Below are 22892 nucleotides of genomic sequence, written 5' to 3'. Positions count from 1 at the left end.
TGTCACGAAAATGTTTGCACGAAAAACCTCTCTTCAATAAGGCAAAAATATTGCAGTTTCTAACCTTTCATCCTAAAAGGATTAAAAATTATTTTTTAAAGCTTATTTAAAAAAAATTGTCACTTAGGTCCATAATGACGTTTTAGCTGACGTCACACTAGCGTCAAACTGCATTGTCCATTAAAATTTCATGACAAGGTGGATATTAGCTGAGCATACAAGATTTTGCGAAAAGAAACCTTATAATTACCTAGATTTATGATTATTTTCACCCAGGGTTGGCAAGTTTTTGACACATGACGGTTTTTACCGTCATGTCAAAAACCCATAATTTTGGTAAAATAATTTTGAGTATTTGGTGAAATAATTTATAAGTATTTGGTAAAATAATTTTGAATCTTCTCGAATTTTGGACTCATCCATACTAAACTTAGAAATCGACTGGGCAATGAAAAATGCGCAAAATTAGTCACTTGCTATCGTATGCTTCAGCACAGTGACCCCGACTACTGAACATGTAATTTTGTTTGTAATTAAGCTTTGTTTAATGTGCTTTTTCAACTGAATAGAAGTTTTTAACTTGACAAAATAGTAGTAATTCTTGACTTAGAGTTTGTTAGTAGTTACAAGTGTTGAAAGTTTTGTTTAGCTTATTTCTAATATTTAAGAAATGCCAAATTTTAAATTCTTTTTAGTTCTTGAATTTATTAATAGTTCCAAGCTTTTTTGTTTGTTTGTTTATTTCTAACAATTAAGAAGTGCAAAATTTTGAATCCTTTGCGAATCAAGTTATTATGATAAAAGTAAGTATCACTATTTTCAATAAGTATATTACAATATTTCTGTATGAATGCATATCCTTCTATAAGAATGCATGTATATAGTTGCAAAATCAATAGCAATCATTTACAACATTCATTTATAAAGGCAATTATGTGAAAATAATATATTATCCGCTATATGCCATAAATGAAAGAAAACAGTAGGTTTTTGACAGTTTTTACCGGTAAAAACACGGTTTTTACCACTGTCATTTCAAAAACCAGTTTTTGACGGCAAAAACCCAACCCTATATTTTCACCTTGAGACTAGCTTTATGAAAAGATTTTTTCATGCTTGAAAACCCTAAGACAACCATGATTTAAGGCTTTTATATAGAAGGTTGTTTTCCAAGGTTTTGGATTAGGGTAATGCGGGTAGAAGAGAGCAGATTGTCACAGATCTCGTTTTAAGGTTAGAAGGTTTACACGCAAACAGCATAACAAACCTTCTTAGGTTATACATGAAAAGGTTTTTGCTGAGTTAAAATAAACCTTATTTTGCTATCTGGGAAATGTATAGAACTTAGATTTTTCTATTAGACATCATTTAAAACAGTTTGGATAAAAAAAATGCTTTTTTTTTCTTTTGGAAACAGCCTACTGTTGTTTCTTGCTTTTCTTAAATTGACCTTCTTTCATAAGGCTCTTTAATTTAAAAATAATTATACATAAAAAAAAAAAGAGTTTACTCCTTCAATTCAGGATCAAGGACTTCACGAATTTTATCACACAGCATGTTCACTTTATTATTAAAGAAGTTCAACTCTTGAAGATTACTGAGACCGGAAAAGTCTAGCTGCAAATGATATGTCTCTTTCAATATATTACCAATCCTAGAAAATGGAAAAATATTTAAGTCTTATGCAATGATTAAGATAAATAGAAGAAATTTTTTCCTTAAAAAAAAAGCCTCTTTTTTTGCAAATGAATTTAACTGTCAATTAATTAAGAAAATGTTAAAAGTGCTTTCTATTATTTTCCTTTAACTTTCAAAAATAAACTAATTATAGATATTTTAACGGCATTGCCTTAAACATAATGGGATAGGCATACACATTATCCTAAGATTTCAAGTTTTTTATATAAATATTTTAGAAAATTATAGCATGCAATGCAGTATTTTCAGAAAAGTAATTTAGTATTATATGTTCATGCTTTTAGATTTCAGAAAAACACTTTTATTAGTTAAAAAGAATTGTGTAACATCTTCCAAATTAGTTTTTGTCAATTTAAACAAAAATAAAACTTTAAATTATCTAAAAACAGGTTATTGAGCAACAATAAATAAACTGTCTGAGACTTCTAAACACTTAAATTTATTGCTTTTAAAAGTTAAAACTTTTTTGAAAAGAAAAAACCTTTAAAAAAAAGTTCTAAAAAATTTAACTAAATTCTTTTTTCCTTAAAAAAAAGTATAGCGTTGTCAATTCGATCGTGTTGTATTTTCTATCATGAGATATTTTTAGAAGCAAAAAAATAAATAAATTAAATAAAAGTAATAAATTGAGATGGTAAGGAAGATAAACTTGTAACATAATAATTAATAAGATATTTTTTATTATGAAAAACCTACTTCAAACTTGCCAAGAATAAATTGAGGTCTTTGGATTGCACTTGTTCAGTAAATAACTTGATGTTCTCCACAAATAACTGAAAACAAAGTAATAATAAAGAATAAACAATTGTATGATTTTTAAATAAAAAATATTTAAAATGATGCAGTAAAAAAAGATAAAACTAACCAACTTACCTTAGGATTGTAATCAAAAAGAACATTTAAGTCAATTCGATGAACCTTAGCTATTTCAAATGCTTTCTTATATTCCAATCTAAAAATAAAAATGCATAAAATAAAATAAACAAAATGAAAGAGTTTGATTGTAGTTTGTGGTATCACATAATCAATACACAAAACAAATAAAATTAAATTAACCGTAATTTATTTTATCCCTTAAGTATTAATGTTGCTACAAGCAAATCATTTGGAAATCACGATTTTTAAACTAATATTTTCCAATGATAAAAAATAAACAAGATCTCATTAAAAATTATGATGTGGTTACATTAAATTCATCAGTAATATAGCATTTCATATGTAAACATTTTTTTAAAATGATAAATATAAATATAATAAAACTCAATATCAGAAAAAAAATAGTTAAATATTTTACAGCAAAATAAATATCTAGGACTAATTATTATTATCAAATTACTATGATTAAAAAAAATTCTACTCAATTTACAATAAATATCATTTTTCAGAGAATTTTTTTTTGAAATCTAAAATAAAGTAAACACTTTTAATATTAAAAACAAGTAATTTATGTTTTAAGACAACAATTGGAGGCAATGATTATTTAAAGTTAATTAAAAAATTATTTAGAAATATTATCAGCTTTAATAGCAACAAAGAACATAATATTAAGACCCAAAAAATTGAGAAAATTAACCTACCGATCAAGATCTTCAAATATAGCAACCAATACAAGTGGTCGAGGGTGAATAGTTTCTAGATTTCCCCTGGGCATTTGCAATATTACTTTAGTACTCCTGGGTGGTACAAATACTATCTTAGCATTTCTTTCAATCTTTTGTTCAAACTCTAAAAATAAAAGAAACAGTTCAAGATAAACTGAATAAGCAACACTATAATCAGAAATTAGGGTGATATTACTTTCAAGGAAATCTACACTTATTATTATCAGGTATCCTGATAGCAGAAACTCTGCAGCACAGGGTTGCCACAGAAAAAAAATGAACAAAATAGTTGCTTTTAGTAGCCTAAAACATGAAAATAGTAGCCAAAAACTAAGAAAATAGTTGCCGAAATAAGAACAAAAATTCATCAAAAATATGACAAAAATTTTGTTAATGACTTAATCGTCATATACCATGATCCATTCAGTCAAGTTAGTGGCAAATATAATCATTTTTATATAAACGTAAATGTTTATATAATATATATATATATGAAAAGTGATTACTCAGATTTGAAATTCACACATCGTAATATCGTATAATGTTTTTTTTTTGAAATCATGTGGAATTTCATAGAAATAATCATTAAAAAGGCGATCGAGAAATGAAATAGACTTACAATGGAGTCTGTGCAGATTGAACGACTTAAAAAGTGAGGACTCAAATTTGCTAAATTTTTTATTTTTTAAGAAAAAGAAAAAAAGTTCAGTGTATTCAGAAACTATCTTGTTGGGTTTAGATTTTCCACCCAATTTATGTTTTTAAAAAGAAAAATAAGAAAAAAGAAAAAAAAAAAAGAAAAAAAAAAGAAAAAAAACATCGTTAGGAGTACAAAAAAGTCTCCCAATAGTCTCCTTTTCCTGAAAATAGTTGCTTTTTTAAGCCTTTTCAGGCAAAAAAAGTTGCCATAGTTGCCTTATGCTAAAAATAGTTGCAAATAGTTGCATTTTAGTCGTCTGTGGCAACACAGCAATGGGTACTATAGATTATCATCATCTGCAGATTAATTTTTTTTTAAGATTTGAAATAATAATGATTAACTACTAGAAGACAATGTAAATTTTTTGTTGAAGGTAAATGCAACAGTCAATTAAAATAGCAGTTGAGATAAAAAGAGAAAAATTTTCTTTTCTGTCCTTATTAATGAACAATAAGGAAGCATCTCTCCCTCTTTTGAAATTAGACGCCCAAAACAATTCACCAGGCATGTTCAGTCTGCCTGCAGGACTTCAATAACAAAGTTGCAAAAATTCAAGTTTGGGGAAATTTTTTAATTAAGGGCTCTGATACAATTGTATTCACTAAAATATATTCATAAGAAGCAAAAACATATTTAAAATATGAAATATTTAAATATTATTTTTTTTAAAATTTACATTCTTTACTTAAATTTTAAAATGTAAATTTTTTTTAACCTAAATTTTACTTTTCTAGATTTGAATCTGAGACAATCTAGTTTGATATTCAAATCAGATTACACATTTAGAAGAAAGTGAAATGATATTTAAAAACTCTGACTATGAATTCATTTAATTTCTTTAAGCATTATTTTGTAAGTTTAAAATTAAACTTATAAAAAAAAGCACACATTATGTAAGCTTGTTAAATAAACTCCTAAACCTTAACGAGTACCATGAAAAACTCTATTTTTCTTACATAATAACTTAAGAAAACTGGCTTCTTTATCCTTATGCAAATAATATGGAAATAAACGTTGCAACATTCAAGAACATTAGAATTATAATCAAACATTTACAGCAACATTTTTCTTTATCATTTAATATTAACAGACAAAAGTATCAGTAGCTACAAATAAGAAGTAGTTCTTCATTCATTTAAGCATAAATAGAATCCATTGTTTTTTACAAACAAGTATATTTATATATTCACTGTTAGGCATTAAATTTATCGTTCTTAGCCATAGAAGGTGGCAAAGTATTGCTCATTTTGCATTGCCTGGTGAGCATCTTGTGACCAAAGTGACGTAATAGAGCAACATTACCCATGCAACGCTGCCACAGAAATCCTGGGCCACATTAACACACAACACATAAAGAGAAACATTCATGCCCTGAGCAGGATTTGAAGCCACAGCCATTAACTTCGAAGTCAGACACGCTAACCGCTCAGCCACCTGGCCGTCATTTTTTCAAATATAAATATTAAACATTTTTATTAAAGAAAATAAAAGTACAAAACAAGTTAATATTCTACCCTTTTCACATAAAAATATTAAAAAAGAATAAGTGATAAATAAATAAAAAAATATATAATTCCTTACTGGGGAAAAGTTTTCCATTATGTTGAGTGGCATCATACTGATGAATATTAAGAACATGCTTAGTATTAGTATAAAAAAGAAAGCCCCCTTGCACAAAATAAGAAGTCACAAACTGTGTAGCAGGGAGATCAGGAAATATGAAATCACCATTAGGGGCAAGTGCAGCAATTGATCCCTGGAACAGAATTCAAAATTAATCTTTGTGTAACATTAAATCCACTTAAACACAGACAAAGGAAATGGATGCTTATTAATAGATTAGAAGGAGCAGCAAAGCTGCTGGATATGGTGAATACCTGCAAGTCTGTACAGGTTTAGAAAATAATCGAAATTTCAAAAAAACAAAAAAAATTTAATAGATCAAAACCTAATACAATTAGATATAAATACACATCCTCACTAGAGCAAAGCATGACAATTGAGTTCAAATATTGAAATATTTTTTCTAAATTCATAGTTTTCATGATCAACTCAATTTATCATTTTCTTTTGGTTGGGAGGGGGAAGAAGCATTTGGGCATAGATTGTCATCAACCTGGATTAATGAAGCATCTAAGAAAGTTTTTACGCAATGTAAATTAAATAAAGAGTTACCACAAGTAGTTCCAAAATTACCCCCCAAAAAAAGAAAATATATCAAGAGTTAATTTCCACACCTGGCGAAGTTTTACTCAAACTTAACTTTCTGTCTAACGAAATATAGGAATATTCAATATTTATTTTGCTTATAAAAGATATTTTTAACCGTTAAGATTAATTTGAAAGACAAGAAAAAAGAATGCCAGACTTTTTGATAAAAGATAAAGGATTAGAGCCGAACCAATTTCTAAAATTTTGCCAGGTCTGCATACCAGGTAATAAAATTTTTCTGCTGAAACCAGGTAATAACCAGGTTATGAAAATATGGTCAGGTAAGCCGGTTCCTGGGTAATTGCCAGGTATCTATACATCTTTATCAAAGATGCCTTGTTGATGAATCTATGTTAAATCTATTAATTTTTATTTCATTTCTTTTCAGTACATTTTGGTCCTTAATATATCACATATAGTTACCTGAATAAACTCTTTGATTCTGTAATGTTAGATACAGGTACTTTAGGTTTGTGGTAAAATTATACTTTATTTTAAATAATACATTTAAAACTAAAATTTAAAAAAAAATAGTAAAACAAACTAAATTTAACTTACATAATCATTTGCAGCTACTTTATTAACAATACACATTTCAGGGCTCGGATGATTGAGAACTAAACAATCACCAAAAGATTTTTCCCAATGTTGTATTAAGGAATTATTTGCATTTTCAGAGCTATTGATTATTTTATCTAAAATAAAAAGTTCATATAGTAATTATAAAAGCTAAATAGCAAAAATAAATTAAATAAAGCAAAAATAAATTATAAAACTCAAAAGAAAAATTCTGAATGACCTATTTACATTTAATTTCGTAATTCTTTTACTTATTAAAATTTTAAATTCTATTTAACTATATTACATAGTATGCAATAATTAAATATATCAATGTAAAACACAGCCAAAACCACACTTGAAGAGAAATTCAAATTGAAAATTCAAGTTATCAAAAATTACATGTTATGAACAGTAAAAATAGAGGGAATAGTTTTTCTAAAAACACTTTTAAAGAGTAATAAATTTTTTACAATTTTCAAAAAAATATTATTTAAAAAAGTTTTTAAAATAGTTTTCTCAAGAAAAGAATGATATATCTGGTAAAGATACATATTCTACGAAAACAACACCTTTAAATGTGCCCTCAGACATATTTAATATACTTTCAATTGGAAATTTGGAAATGGAAATTTTCTACTAAAAATTTTCTGAAAGCTTTTCCACTGTGCCTTTTTTTTTTTTTTTTTTTTTAAATAAAATTTTAAAAGTCAAAAAGGCAATTTTTCCGTGCATTTTTCATCAGACTATATTTGAATTTTTTGTTCTGTCAGGTGATAACTGATAGACAATTTCATGCCTTCAAATTCTCAGCATGATCTTAGTAGCTGCAATTTTGATTTATTTAACCCTCTGCTCTCAAGTTCTGAGAGTGACCCAAAAAGTTAGAGTATGAACGCCATATAATCATGGTTTTTGCACAATCAGAAAAGTGTTTGCAGAAAATCTTTCTTAAAATTGTATTATGCTTAGTTTTTTTTTAACGCAAATTCTTGATTGTATATATTGAGCATATCACATTTCTAAGCTTCATTCAAGAAAAGAAAAATAATAATTTTAGTTTTTGTACAGAAATATACAGTTATTTAGCTTTATTATGCTTTCATTACAAATACTCATAGATAAGAAATAAATATTTTATTACAAACTAATATTCATTTCATTTTTTTTATGAGAAATATGCCAGTACGCATTTTGTTTTCATTTTAGATATTAATAGATCAACTTAGTAAATTCATAGATTTAATTTATGTCCAAATATGATGCTTTTTATTTTCTGAAACATTATTTAATCATAATAGTTATTTTCCTTGTTCGAAGGGGAAAATTCAAAATGTCATTACATTTTGTGTTAATTAAAATACTCCAGCTTTGTTTACTTATAGCCTCGAATGAATGAGAGGTTAATTTTACAATACCTTATTAAGTTAATGGTTTAAAAATATTCTACTGATTTATCGACAATTTGTCTCTTCACATTAATAGTAGAGAATATTTTTATTTTCTAAAATTTTCTGAATTGTATTTTTATCTAAAAGAAATTTTTCCGTCATATTTATGAAAAATTTTTTTTTTCAAATATCGTGAGAAAAATAAATAAAAAAATTGCAAAATTAGGTTTTTAAGTTTGAATGCATAGAAAATTTGAAGAGAGACCATCAAAAAATTTCCAAATAGATATTCCTGTTGCAAGTTTTAACTGTTGTAGAATAAAAATTAATCAAAAAACTAATACCGATTTCAAGCCGCTTAACCATTCCACTTTCATACTGGATAGCAACAACAGATCCATCTCTATTTGTACACATAGCAACTACTGATTTGTCTAAGTCAGCAACTTTTCTACAAAGGTAAAATAACAAGATTAGCATAAAAATTGCAAATAAAAAATAAAGCAACAGTCAAATTTTTAATATGGGATACTTATGCTATTGATAGAAACTAACTATTACCTTGCAGCAATGCCTTTAGTTTCGGAAGGTGAATTTAAGTCCACACATAAAAGGGAATATATACTTTTTTTCTCATAAGAATGCTGGCAAATGCAGAGAACTAAGTTATTTTTAACCCATGTCCAATGACTTAAGCAAAGTGGCCACGCAGAAGATGACAATTCTGGATCCATAATTATACTGTACGGTAAGAGAGAGAAAAAAAAATGTGGTTTAGATTTTTGTACTACAATAATAATAATAAAAAAATATTATGTACATTAAACACACAATAAAATAAAGAATTTTTGGATGTGTGCATCTGCATACAAGATTGTAGGTATACCATGTACACTAAAAATGTGACGTTCAACATGAAACAAAATTAGTAATATTGTAAACAAATGGTGAAGCCTGATTTGTTCATTAATTCAGAGACATTTAAAAAAAGCAAATTTTTTCATTGGTTTAGCAGAAACCATGGTTTTAAATTAAACTATAGAATAGATGATGCAGTTTCGTCAAATATTTTAACATCAGTGAAGTTTGACTATAGCTCTAATTAAAAAAGTGACTTATATTAATTGACTTATAGCTCTAATCAAAATAGTTAATTACTATGCATTCTGTATTAAATAATTTTAGTCTTTATGCAAGATTATTTGAAAGATCAACATGGTCATGGTAGCAGAGGACTACCAGGATTGCAAATTATTATTTCTAAAGTTATCTGAAGCCCTGTGTTTATAGATCATATTCAAATACTCATGCTAAAAGGACAATTTACTTCTGACAATTATTCAATTGTTATCATCAGTACTAAATGTAATATAAATTAAATTGATTTGATTATCGTGATTTGAAATCAAAGTTTTCTTCGTGAATAAACAAAAATTTGTGCAATGCTTCCAGCAGTAAAACTTATTTTTTTAAACCGGTACAGGGTGCATAGACAAATTATTCAACAAAAAATAAGCACCTTTTAAGCACTTTAAAAGAATATCATAACTAGGCAGGGTTGTAAAGTTTTTGACAATGGACGGTTTTATCTGGTTTTAACATTCATGTCAAAAAAAAAAAAAACTCTTTGGCATTGTTTTAGACAATTGTCAAAATTTTTGAATCATGTAAATCGAATGGCGTTTTCATAAGTTACGATCTGACGATGCACCGAAATAGATTGGGGTTGAATTAATTGTGAAAAGGTTGAATAGAACAATGTAAACAGTGTCTTTCTGCATAATTTGTAATGAAAGTCAACAAGATAAAGGAAAAATCTTAATTTGGAAAAGGGAAAATTAAGCACTTTTTAAAAACACCCAATGAAAAAAGCACCTTTAAGGGCTTTTGAAAAACGAAAATCTAAAATAAGCACTTTTTAAAAACACTATGCACCCTGCTGTAAGTATATTTTTATTTTTCTACAGAACTTATTGCTAAGTACGTTTATATAATCTCAGATGTTTTAAAAAATTAGTCTCTAAAAAAGTGTTCACATAACGCTATACCTGAATATCTGGTGCTGAAAGAATATGTTAATTTAATGTTATCGCAATTTAAAAGCATTATTAAGGTCCTTGGAGTCTCAATTTTGGATCATGTTCTTTACAAAATTAATAGAAAAACTAAAAAAAAAGAAAGAAAGAAAGGACAGCAATGCTTTAACAATGCTTTTTACCAAGACAAAAGCCTCAAATTTAATGCACGTGTGTTCTTAATAAGATAAGAATTAAAAGAAAAGAGATAAAAATTTTGTAACTAACGGTGAGATTAGCCTTAAACACAGTAAGGCTAACTAACACTTTTTTACCAAAATAGACAAAATGGGGTGAGTATGTTCATGCTTACTACCTGGCTGCCATGGGCGGCTAGTACTAAATAATTTAAAGAAAAGTGTAGGCAAATAGATTTTACTGTCTGATATAGCGAAGACAAGAAAGGGAAAAAAGGCATTGTAAACTTAGGAGAATAAACTTTTTCTGAATTTACTCACATTAAAAAAAAGAAAAAATTTAGCTCCTGCAGAAATCGAAAATAATTTAGATATTATATGTAAAAAGTACATCAACAACAATTTGTCTTAAAAACAAAAAGGCAGGGAAAACATGTAACATTTACGAAATAAAAAAAACATGTGAACTTTACATATCCTGCCTTTTTTTACAAAATTAAGCAATGGCGAGTTTCAAACCTCCTTTTTAAAAAAATATATTTCCAATTTTTTTAAAAAGAAAGTTTGATTTTACTCAACATCCTTTAATAAAGGAGGTTCATAATTTTTTACAATAATACTTACATTTATTTATGTAAATGTAAGTACTTATGTACTTACATTTACATAAATAAAAAATGTAAATAACTTTTATTGTATAAAAGTTACTTACATTTTTTATTTAAAATAAGTATTTGCACTATATTTATTTTGAACATATTTTGGTTACAGAAAGTTTTCCTAAAATATTAAAATTATGAAATGTTTACATTTTTTGTCACATTAAACTGCAACTACTTTTTGCTGTTTTTGAACTACGATATTGATGCTTTTTTTCTTCCCTTTTTGGGATAATTGATATATTAGTTTCATAAACAGTGTCATTGTTGGTTGAAAAGAAGAGGCTGAATATTAAAAATTCAAGAGTCCTATTTAAACTCTAGACCAGAGATCGATTATTTAAAAGAGATAATTTAATTATTTAAATTAATTATTTGCAAGAAATATCTAAAAAAAAAATTTTTTTTAAATACATTTTTTTAAACACACAAAGTTTTAACAGATTTGAACACCAAAGTACATTAGATGTTACACACCACAATAAAGTTTGGAAAGAGTATGGCAACACTTGAGATTTGAAACCATTTCCTCCAGCAGCTTGCAACTGAAATGTACATTCATTTTTTTCTGTTGTTGCATCAGTTAAAAACTCGAAGCTCCCTAAAAATTAATATAAGATACTATATTTTCTATCAAAAATTGAAAAAAGTCATTTTAATGAAGCAAATATCTGATATTAATAATGTCACAATGAACTTTAAAGGTACAAATTGGGTTAAATATACAGTTTAATGGAACAAATATCAGATGAGGCTATGCTGTGCCAAACTAAAGATAAAAAAAATCTTACTGCATCCGCTTGACCAATAATATGAACAAAATCAAATGATGTTATAGACTATGTCTGGTGCAAAAATAAAGAGAATGAAGAGCAGCCCTACTTAATTTTAAAATATCTTACACAACTTATTTTAAGCATTTAATATCCAATTCAATTTTAAGCCATTGAAAACTTAGAGAAATAGAATATCATAAAAGAGATAACAATAATCAAATTTCTAGATTGGAAATTGTTTATATATTTTACTTTATACTACATTCAAGATATTACAAATACATCAGTAAAACCTGCATATAACAAGAAACTCAAGAAACAGAACTTTTTTCACAAAACTCGTTTAAACTGGTCTTTTGACCGGTTAAATCTGAAATCTAGGTAAATACAAAAAAATTAAATCTGAAAAAATATGGCATGAATTTCTGCCAGATCCTTATGAGAAGTGAAAAAATATTCATGTAACAATGATTGTTTAACTTAACACAATTATGATTCAGTTGTTACTGATAAAAATGTTCTGTTCAACATTTTAAACAGCTGAATAAAACGACGGTTTTCTAGAAAGAATAAGCACCGCGGATGAACTTTTTTTTACATGACTTTTAAACCAGATATGCACCGATATTTTGGAAATTAGACAAATTTCATCTTCAGAAAATGAGCTGATCCAGTGTGTTGTGTAACTAACATTCTCCCTATTTCTGGGGATCGCACCTGTCATCAATAACAAAACACCGTTCAACTATTATTCAAATAACACCAAAGCATATTTTACAAATTATGAATCAAAATACCTCGATAATTTTAAATGATTGATAGCGTACAATGTATTTTTCTTCAATCATAAATATAAATAGGTTTTCATTATGTCTGATAATATTCCATGCTGCAAAAATTATTTACCTTGTTAAATCTCAGAATAAGAGAAAACATTACTTATTACATTATAGCTAATACATTTATAACCTTGTATTAAGCAAAATATTCCATTTTGTTTGTTAAATTTGGATTTTGAAATGTACAATTTTAAGAAAAGGTAAATATAATAGGGGGTTGCAAAAATAATGTTGCTACAAACAGTTAGGGCACATTATCAGGATTAAAATTGCATAGGAACCCATGCCTGGAAATATCGTCGCACACCAAGAGATAGTTCACAATGGGCGTATAAAGATATTCCTGGGGATGGATTGCTATGCAGTTTTAATCCTGATGATCAGTTTTTATACCAGTTATCCAATAAGAAAGAAATGTGTAGCAGTGAATCTTTTGTTAAATTTGACACAGAGTCAATATGTTAAAAATAAATTAATATTTTAACTTTAATAAGTAAAATAAAAAATACACAACAGAACACTTTACTTAGAACACCTAAAAGACATAGATAGATCAAAAAACCTCCAAAATAATGCAAAGTACTATTATACACCTTGAATTATACAATTATTTTCTATAAAATTTAAATAATGAAAAATTAAAGAGAAGTAGTAAGAATTTAAAATAAAAACTTTAAATTTTATTTTAAATGAAAGTAAGCTTGCTATCTCATTGAAATAATTAAAATTAATTTTAAAGAGCAAAAATAGTTAGAAAATATTGCTTACCTTTAGAGAAAATGGCCAGTTTATAGTTGCCTAAATAAGCTCCAAATGAAGGCGTATCAGGTGCAAAGAAAACAGATTGCACAGAAGAGTTTAAATTGAACTTGTAACCACACATGGGGGGAGGGACAACAAGCTTCCCAAATGGAGAAATCAAAATACTTTCTGTTATAATACAAAATATTTAATTTCATAAGAAAAATAAATAGAATAGTAATATAACATAAGTAAATTCATTTAAAAAATGACAAACAGCAGAAAAAAAAATTTTAATTTTACAAAAAGAGAAGTTTTAAGCTCATTACGGGCAAAATTATAAAAATTATTAGAATTTATAATCATAACAAAATTGTTTTTAACTGAAATAGAACAAAATTTTATATGCATAAAATGTCAGTAAATTTTAAAAGCCTTTAATTAAAACATTCAGAAATGTAGCTTTTCTAAAAATCTTAACTTGAGGAACTTAAGAGCTCAGTTCAATTTTAAATAACACATTATCACTCTTACTTGATTGCACATCAGAAAAGCAAATTTTCAACTTATAGCAATGAAATTTAGTGGAACCAAAAATATATTATATAAGACCAATGTTAAATCCTCTATATTTAAGAATTTTCTTTCTTTGTGGTTCTTGTTAATCTATACTCAATTGAATAGACAAAAAGCACTGAAATGCAATATTTTCCTTGAATTTTATTAATAACCAGAATAAAAAATGTGGTTACTTAAATCTTTCTTTCATGCCCTGATCCAAATATATGCCAGTGGTAGTTCGAGATCTTGTTAAGAGTTTGTGCATCAGAAGGTTTAATTTCCATACAAGAAACTTTCACAGACGATAGCAATAATGTAGTATGGGTTAAACACATTAAAATTCTTTTTTATTTATTAAAATAATTCGAGTAAGTAACGCGAGAAACATAAAAGGTTTGTTGAATTTATCAAAAATAAATAAATAAATAAAATATTCAGATAATTAGTCAAACAAAAATATGTCAGAACAGGTTTTGGAAAAATATATTTAATTTATTTTGATACATTAATACAATAAAATATATATTTAAAATTAAAACAATGCTTTCTTTGGAAGCATAATAATAAGTATGCAGTTTTAAGTACTACAAGATAATTTTCAGAACAATTTATTTCAGTAAAACTTTGAGTGGCTATCTATACACTTAATGTTGTAATACTAAAAGCAACAGTTCTAATTTTAAATACATAACTAAACATATAAAGAGAATGTACAAAGTCAGGTAAACAAATGCAAGCAAAGGTAAAAAAGAAATAATAACTTGAATTACTTAACTAAATAAAAGTCTATAAACATAAAAAAGAGCCATACATAGTATCTAACATACGTACCATTATCTATTGATGCGACTAATGAATCCTCACATTCATATTGTGCTGGGCTATGAAATATAGACTGAATCCATTTAAAATTGTAAAAATGACCCACAGCTTGGTCATAACAATTCAGTTCTAAGAGATCATTTAAACTCCATTTTACCATTACACTTTTCTGCAAAGCAGTTCTCTGAAAATAAAGTCTTTGTTTCATATACCAATGGTAATTCCCTGTAGTCCATAACATCACTGTGAAGAGAAAATTTACATGAACGGTTAACATTATTAAAAATGCAAATTTTAAACTTTCAATAAAAAAATATTGCATATTTAAAAAAAAAAAGGTTGGTAAGGTTTAGAACACAGTTGCGAAATCCCTGGTTAAAGCCATATTTTTTGTTAAATGTTAAAAATCTTCAGTCAATAACAAGATTTTGTATACGTTTAATTTAATAAATCAATGTAACTATTAATTAATAAATGTCTTATAGATAATTTATATTATTTGTAATAAATATAATGATTATCAAATGTCTAAAAATAATATACTTTTCCCCATAACCTAATTAATTAAAAAAATTACCTTAATTTTTATTAATAATTCAATAATGTTATTTGGATAAAACAATTTAAAAAATGAGATTTCACAAATAATTGAAAAAAAAAATTAATAATATTCACACAATAGTTTTAGAAAAATGTAACTAATGTGCTTTAAATCTTTTAAATTACTAATATTTAAGAATTAACTAATGCTATTTTATATTTGAATGCAATTACCTTGGCAGTCAGAAAAATTGTCAGATAATTCCGTGGCAACAATAGCTAGGACACTAGAATCATTACTCCACGATAACTGTGAAACCTGGTATAAAAAGAAACAACAAGTGTGATAAATAGAAACAGTTAACATAATAATACATTAGAGAGAATTCTAAACTTAATTCACATATTTAAAAACAATATAATTGCATACAAATTTACGTCATTAAAAAGTCATTATATATATACATATAATATTAAAAATATCGAGAAAACATGGAAAATAGTAAATGAACAGAGATGAAGAAAAATAAAATATTTTTTTTGCAGATATAATCTGTGAGTTGATGAAGGGATTATATTTTTTCATTATTTTGATTTCCCGCTTTTTTCATTTTAAATAATTTAAAAAATATATATTTCTTAAAAATATTTTATTTTTCTTCATCTTTTTTTATCAATCTTCATTATTTTCCATGTTTCTCCCATATTTTTAACTTATTTTATTACTTTTATAAACTTCAGATTATGTGCAGTAGGTAACACTTATTAATTTTCCTTGCTTTTTTTTTGCCTTTATTGTGCTATATATATATATATAAAGAGAGAGAGAGAATTTGATTAAACTTTGATGACTTTTTTTCACATTATTAAGTTTCAAAATACCATTACTTGATTCACTTACAGTAAAATATGCTTAGCTTACTAGAAGATATTATTAAAAATACATACCTCATTTTTTTTTCTTTTTTGAATATTTTAATACAAAGTACTATTTTGATAATTATTAATTAAGTATTTTGGGAAAAAAAATTATTTTAGGTAAAATATTTTTTACTTACCTTAAATGTGTTAGGTTTAAAAGGAAGTGTAAATTCTAAATGTTTCAAGCCATTCTTTTCAACAAAAATAATCTTATGCTTATTAGGAGTCTGCTGGCTGCAAACTATGAAATCACCAGATGGTCTAAAAATAAAAATTTGGAAAATTGCAAAAAATGTTTTGTAATGAGTAAACAAAATTAAGGAACAATTAAACTTACCTCCAAGATAGTGGTTCTTCAATACCTTCTAAAACTTCACTTGTAAATTGTAAGATTGTATCTTTACTCCAAATTCGCAGCAATCTATAACCTGAAAGTTTAAATTTTATTTCATTCATCACATAATCTATATCTATATATTTCCCTTATATTGTTAGGTTGTTTAAGTAATTTTATGTACTTTAAACATTTATTTAGATTCATTTTGTTAGGTTGACCTAAGTTATAATTTAAGGAGTTACAGAATAGTTAGTTAAGTATTTATTTAGGATAATTTTGCATTTGTATATAAAAAAAACTTATTTACAAAGTAATTCCTCAGATTTATTTTTCATCTTTTCTAAAATAGCTGTAGAAATTTTAAAGACAAAAGATTAAAAGTGACATAAAAAAAAGTTGCATGCATGTTTAGAAAGATTTCATATGCTACTTTTTTTTTTGTTGCAAGAGAATTGTAAGGAAATTAAAAGAAACATTCAAAAATAAGACTCGCTTTAATTAAAACATTTCTAGTCTATAGCTTTGAACAAGATTTTACATGTATTCATTCTAATAAAAATGATATTCGTTACAATAAACTTTAGTTAGGTGAACTTTTAATAATTCAATATATCTTCAGTTTTTTGCTGCGTTATATTTCTATCAATGATAATTCTTAACAAAACAGGCCACACTCAACCAGATATTTCACTACCAATTTATCATCAGTAAACAGCTGATCCACTTAAAAAGTGTGTAGCCTTAAAGTGAACAAAGATAAAATGTTACAATGATCATAAAATTAATTAATTTTATGTTTATTGCAATAATAACTATTTTTTGCTTAGTATAAATGAATGATAATACAGTCAAACCTCATTCCAGTAAACTGCTTGTAGACCCAGCAATAAAATCACTATAAATGGTAGCTCACTATTTCCAAAATTATTTAAAAATTATTTCTTAGCATATGATTATAACAGTGTTGGAAATAATGATTGTGATAGAACATAAATTTTTTTTATGAATTATAAACTGATAATAAATAAAAAAGAAAAAGAATGAACTAATTCTTTCATTCTGTTGAAAAATTTAGAGATTTTTTGACAGACTACAATTTTAAGGAGAAATCACTGTTCAAATTTTGGCTCAACAATTAGTAAAGAATGCAGTATTTTCTATGCCTCATTATAGGATCTGCAGGGGAAAAAAAATTCAATACCGATTTTACTTCTGAGATAAATTACCTAAATTTCTTGCTTGTCTTCAACATTGGAAGGAGGTGGTTAAGGAATTAGAGGAATGTGACGTTAAACAACTTGTTTGCCCTAATTTAAAAACATGCAAAAGAATAATTTACACTTTGTAAAAAAAAGTCGCCTGTTCCAATTGCAACTTCTGCAAATTTAAATTTGGAGAAATAAATAAAAAAAAAATTTTTAAAAAAAACTGACAAAATGATATTAGAGTCTACTAAGAGCAAATTACCAGTTTTCACTTATCAACTATATATAAGCTTACAAAATAAAATTATTTAAATAGGAGTTCGCAAGAGAACATAAAAAAAGTTCGTGACAACTGAGTGTTCGCTAGATCCCAATTTCATTAGATCAGTATTTAACAGTTCAAAGTTTTAGTTTTTCCTAATACAATCATTAATAATATAATATGACAAGTAGTATGTGAAAAAATTTAAAATGCAGAAAATAATGCAAATATGAGCAATTATAAATGCACATTAGCTTTACTAATCAATTTTAATATTTTAAAATAAAAATGCCAAAAACATCTGCAATTTAAAATGCAAAAGAATGAAAAACCTAAAAAAAAGTTACTTTTTTTATTCATACTAACCTTTTACTTCATCAATACTGGAAATGACAAAATATTCACCATCATTCCTCCAACTTATTCTTGGGAGTTTATCATCATATGGAAGAGCTGAAGTTGGCTCCTGAAAAGAAATATAATAAAAATATTTTAATGTTCATTTGTAACTGCTATGAACAATATTTCAATTAAATTAGTGAAATCCACTTTAAGCTGTAAGTAAAAATGACTCTTTGTGTCATTAAACAATATAAATAAAAATATGAAAATCTGACAATTTGTATAATTTCGGTTTTTCTAACTGTAACTTTCACTTTGTATTTCTCATATGTAGTTCGTGTTTTTTCTCAGTGTAATTTCGACTAGTGTTATTCTGTTTTACTAGATTTTCCTTTTCCTTTTATTCTTTGAGGTACTGCATTGTTTCATTTTCCTATTATCTCATTTTATTTTCTTTAAACTATTGACTCATTTTATTTTCCATTATGGGGCCTAGGGGCACTGTCGGTTTTTGGTTTTACCACTGACAACAGAAAGGTTTCAGCATGTTGGCAAAGCAGTGTGTCAATTGATGAAGTGCTGTTTTTAATAACATGCATACCTTTAAATTTTGTTTTGCCCGTATTTAAATTCTCACATTTTTATTTATATTGTTTATTTAAGACAATTTTGGTTTTAACTACTTTTTAATGCAGTTCCATTTTGACTTCTTTTTAAATTAAATTTTGTTTAATACAATTTTTATACTTTGATTGGATCTCTGTGTCAGTAATAGTGTCTAATGGAAATTCCTTATGCATATATAAACAGTAATGATAAAATTTGATCCAAACTGTAACTTGACATAACTTTATAAGGAGTAAAGTTTTTTTTAAATATATATTTTATGAAGATATTACTTATACAAATATGTACTGTGAATAAATTTTTGAAAAAGTCAAAACAAAAAGAAAATTTGAACAGAAATTTTCTTTTCAAAAGTCTGCTATTATATAATGTGCTTAACTTATTTAAGGTTAGCTGAAATCTACATAAAAAATAAAATGTAATTTAAAATTGAAAAGCACTTGAAACTTTGGGTGCTAGATAAAAATTAAGGCCTTTGTTAAATTTCATTGTCTATTGATAAAAACTAATGGAAATATTAAAAATTACTATAATTAACAAGATGCAATTATTTTCTCCAAATGAATAAATAATTGTAGATAATAATAAAAAAATATTTATTTGTAAAATTCCCAGAAAAAATATCTTTTGTTCAATAACAAAAATTATTTTAAAAAAGTGATCAGAGCTAATGGCAAAAAGTTAGAAAACTATCAGGGAAAAAAAGTAAGTGGAATTTCTGAGCCAAAATAGGATAAAACTGAAAATTGATTCATCATAATAAATTTATCAAAACTCAATAAAAATTTAAATGCTTATAACAAATATTTATGATGATTAAAAAAAGCTAATAATACTCATAACAAATTAAATTTTTAATGAACAAAATTTTTTTATTATCTTTTTCCAAATTTATTTGAATATAAAACTTTGATTGGAATTTGAATATGTATAAATATTACAGTATAAACTATTACTTTTTGTCTTATTAAAGCAGCTCCCTTTCCTTCAGAACCATGAAACTGAGTTGTTTTAGAACCCCAGCCAACATTTATTGGTTTACCTAATAGAAATAAAAAATAATTAAAAAAAATACTAATTAAAGCAGAATATAACATAAATTCTCACATAAAGAGAAATGAAATTATCGAAGAACGGAAAATGAAATATTAAATATAAAAAATAATTTATTTTTAATACATTAACATATTTAGAACCCCATATATTAGAACCCCAGCCAACATTTATTGGTTTACCTAATAGAAATAAAAAATAATTAAAAAAAAATACTAATTAAAGCAGAATATAACATAAATTCTCACATAAAGAGAAATGAAATTATCGAAGAACGGAAAATGAAATATTAAATATAAAAAATAATTTATTTTTAATACATTAACATATTTTTTAAAAAAATATATACATCTTTCCACTTTAGAATAAAATTTAAAAGAAAATTTATTATTTTTCATAGATACTTTTAAAGAAATACATACGGAATAAATTAAATATAAAATTACATATCTGTTTTAATAATGAAAATTCTGAATCACTGTGTATAGTAAAATAAAGAATTTCATCTGTTGAACTAGGGATAAATCATGGCTATTACAGATAGAAAATCTAATATGAAAACATTAAACAACAAATTATTTTTAAAAAAATCAAACAAACAAAATCTTTGTTTAGTATTAATAAAACATTAAAGATAAACTACAGAAATACATACATACAGTTTAATGAGAGTTTCCAACATTTAAATAGAAAAAAAGAAAGAGTCAATATAAATTTTATTCAATAGAGAACCTTAAAATCGTCATTAATAAAAACCGATTTAATCTTACTTTGTCCAAATTCTTCAGGAGAGAGTTCTTTTTCAGTGATTGGGTCAAATTCCTTTGTCATGAGAACAAATGTCCTTTGTCCTATAAAGTAATTAAAAATTAAACAAATGGGTTTTACTTATTTGAAAAAATTCCAAACATTCAAACAGAGGCATTTACAATTCACTAATACATTTGTGTACATCAGATAAATTTTAGACTGTATACTTTTTATCTATTATTTTGCTCTAAAAACCTAATATTTTTAAAAAATAAACACCAATCACAAAAGCGAATCAAAAATGAAATTAATTAATCCGTTTAAATAAATTTGGTGCTGATAAAACTATGATGCATTAATTTATTAGCATCAAAACTTTTTAACAGTTCACTGTTCAGCTCTAGAATTTTATGAATTTAAACAATGAAACTGAAAAACAATAGAATAGACGGAATGAAACAAGGAAGACACTGCAACTTTATTTTCAAAACTATTCATTTAAATCGGCCAACCACTAATTTTTTGTCCTGCGGATCAAAAGTACTCCACAACTTTAAAACAACGTTCATAAGCTTTTTAAATTTGGTGTCCTAAAAATGCCTTACAATTTAAAAAATAAACTAAGGAGGGACATAGAAAGGTTAAGGTTTCCTGTGTTCTGATAAGAAGTTAGGATTCATTCTCACAAAATTTTAAAATTAGTTATGAAGTTCATCAGTAAATGGCATTAATAATTTAAAAAAAAGCAATATAAGAACAGGGTGTATAGCCAAATTATTCAACAAAAAATAAGCACCTTTTAAACACTTTTCAAGCACTCAAAATATATTTCGTAAGCACATTAAAAAAAAAAATCATAATTAGGCAGGGTTTGAAAGTTTCTGACAATTGACGGCTTTATCCTGTTTTAACCGTCACGTCAAAAGTAAAAAAAAAACTTATGACGTTGTTTTTGACAATTGTCAAAAATCATGAAATTTTGAACCATATAAAACTAATGGCGTTTTCATACGCTACGAAATAACAATACGCCGAAATAGATTGGGGTTGAATTAATTGAGAAAACGTTGAATAAAACAATGTGAACTGCGTCATTTTGCATAATTTGTAGCAAAAATCAACACGGTATAGAAAAAATCTCATTTTGAAAAAGGAAAAATTAAGCACTTTTTAAAAACACCAAATGAAAAAAGCACCTTTAAGGGCTTTTAAAAAAAAGAAAATAAGCACCTTCAAGCAATTTTTAAAAACGCTACGCACTCTGAAGAATGCTTTCAAAATAAAGTAGAAGATTGATCATCCGAGACTTCAATTATCTGATGATTCCTTCCAACACGTATAATGAATTTGAAATTTTGCTGTTAATTAATTACAATTAAGTAGAAAATAAAAATGCATTGATGATCAATGACTTTTTTTCACTACATTATATCATTATTTATTATTAAAAAAAAATTTAAAAAAAAAACATTTTTGTTCATATTTGGTTATATTATTTTGAGTAATTTTACTCATAATTTAATTTTAATACACTAAGAAATTGACTTTTCAATTTTCCGACATTCCCCTGGTTCCAAGGACGTCAGTTAATCGAGGTTCTACTGCAACCACAAAAATAATCAACAATGGCATCTAACAGTTTAAGGATTAGAATTAACAGAGTGCTGGTGCAAGCATTTTAGTTGGAGTGATATGACATTCAGACATTGTTTTTCCAATTAGCAGAACACAATAAAAGCTAAACAGAATGTAATAAACCATACATTTCCACCTATCACTATTTATTTTTTCTTGAATTGTTTGTCATTTTTTGAACAATAGATAGCAGATGTGGGATATAAAAGTACAATTAAGCTCAATGAGATTAAAAAAAAAAATTTTAATAAAAATTTAAGATTGCTTATTGCGAGGACAAACTAAATGAAACATTATTTCTAAAAATGCCTGCATTTAAGGTCAAAACATTATGAGATTTATCACCAAACTCACAAGTTTTCTACTTCTTTTTAATAAAAGAGTTACAGAGTTAGGATGATTTCTTGAATCTCAATATTAAATTTCTTTCCTTCTGATCCCTGCAGTTGAA

General features: G+C 26.0%; 1 protein-coding gene across 4 annotated transcripts in view; it reads right to left on the bottom strand.

The window, feature by feature from the left end:
- Window positions 1-22892, bottom strand: part of LOC122268373 (elongator complex protein 1) — a 45337-nt gene that overhangs the window by 16426 nt on the left and 6019 nt on the right. For all 4 annotated transcript variants that reach the window (XM_087161512.1, XM_087161515.1, XM_087161514.1 and 1 more), the window contains exons 5-21: window positions 20827-20907; window positions 19960-20045; window positions 18401-18500; window positions 16568-16658; window positions 16368-16491; window positions 15544-15628; window positions 14779-15012; window positions 13414-13575; window positions 11508-11631; window positions 8721-8900; window positions 8504-8610; window positions 6769-6905; window positions 5581-5755; window positions 3276-3423; window positions 2572-2650; window positions 2395-2471; window positions 1511-1654 (exon numbers count right to left, since the gene is read on the bottom strand). In XM_087161512.1, the coding sequence (XP_087017638.1) occupies window positions 1511-1654; window positions 2395-2471; window positions 2572-2650; window positions 3276-3423; window positions 5581-5755; window positions 6769-6905; window positions 8504-8610; window positions 8721-8900; window positions 11508-11631; window positions 13414-13575; window positions 14779-15012; window positions 15544-15628; window positions 16368-16491; window positions 16568-16658; window positions 18401-18500; window positions 19960-20045; window positions 20827-20907 (2134 nt within the window). The remainder of the gene's footprint in view (window positions 1-1510; window positions 1655-2394; window positions 2472-2571; window positions 2651-3275; window positions 3424-5580; window positions 5756-6768; window positions 6906-8503; window positions 8611-8720; window positions 8901-11507; window positions 11632-13413; window positions 13576-14778; window positions 15013-15543; window positions 15629-16367; window positions 16492-16567; window positions 16659-18400; window positions 18501-19959; window positions 20046-20826; window positions 20908-22892) is intronic.

This window comes from Parasteatoda tepidariorum, chromosome 4 (assembly GCF_982258835.1).
Source record: "Parasteatoda tepidariorum strain Cologne lab strain chromosome 4, Ptep-v5.0, whole genome shotgun sequence".
NCBI lineage: Eukaryota > Metazoa > Arthropoda > Arachnida > Araneae > Theridiidae > Parasteatoda > Parasteatoda tepidariorum.
Note: the sequence above shows the minus strand (reverse complement) of the source record. Positions and strands in the feature narration are given on the sequence as shown.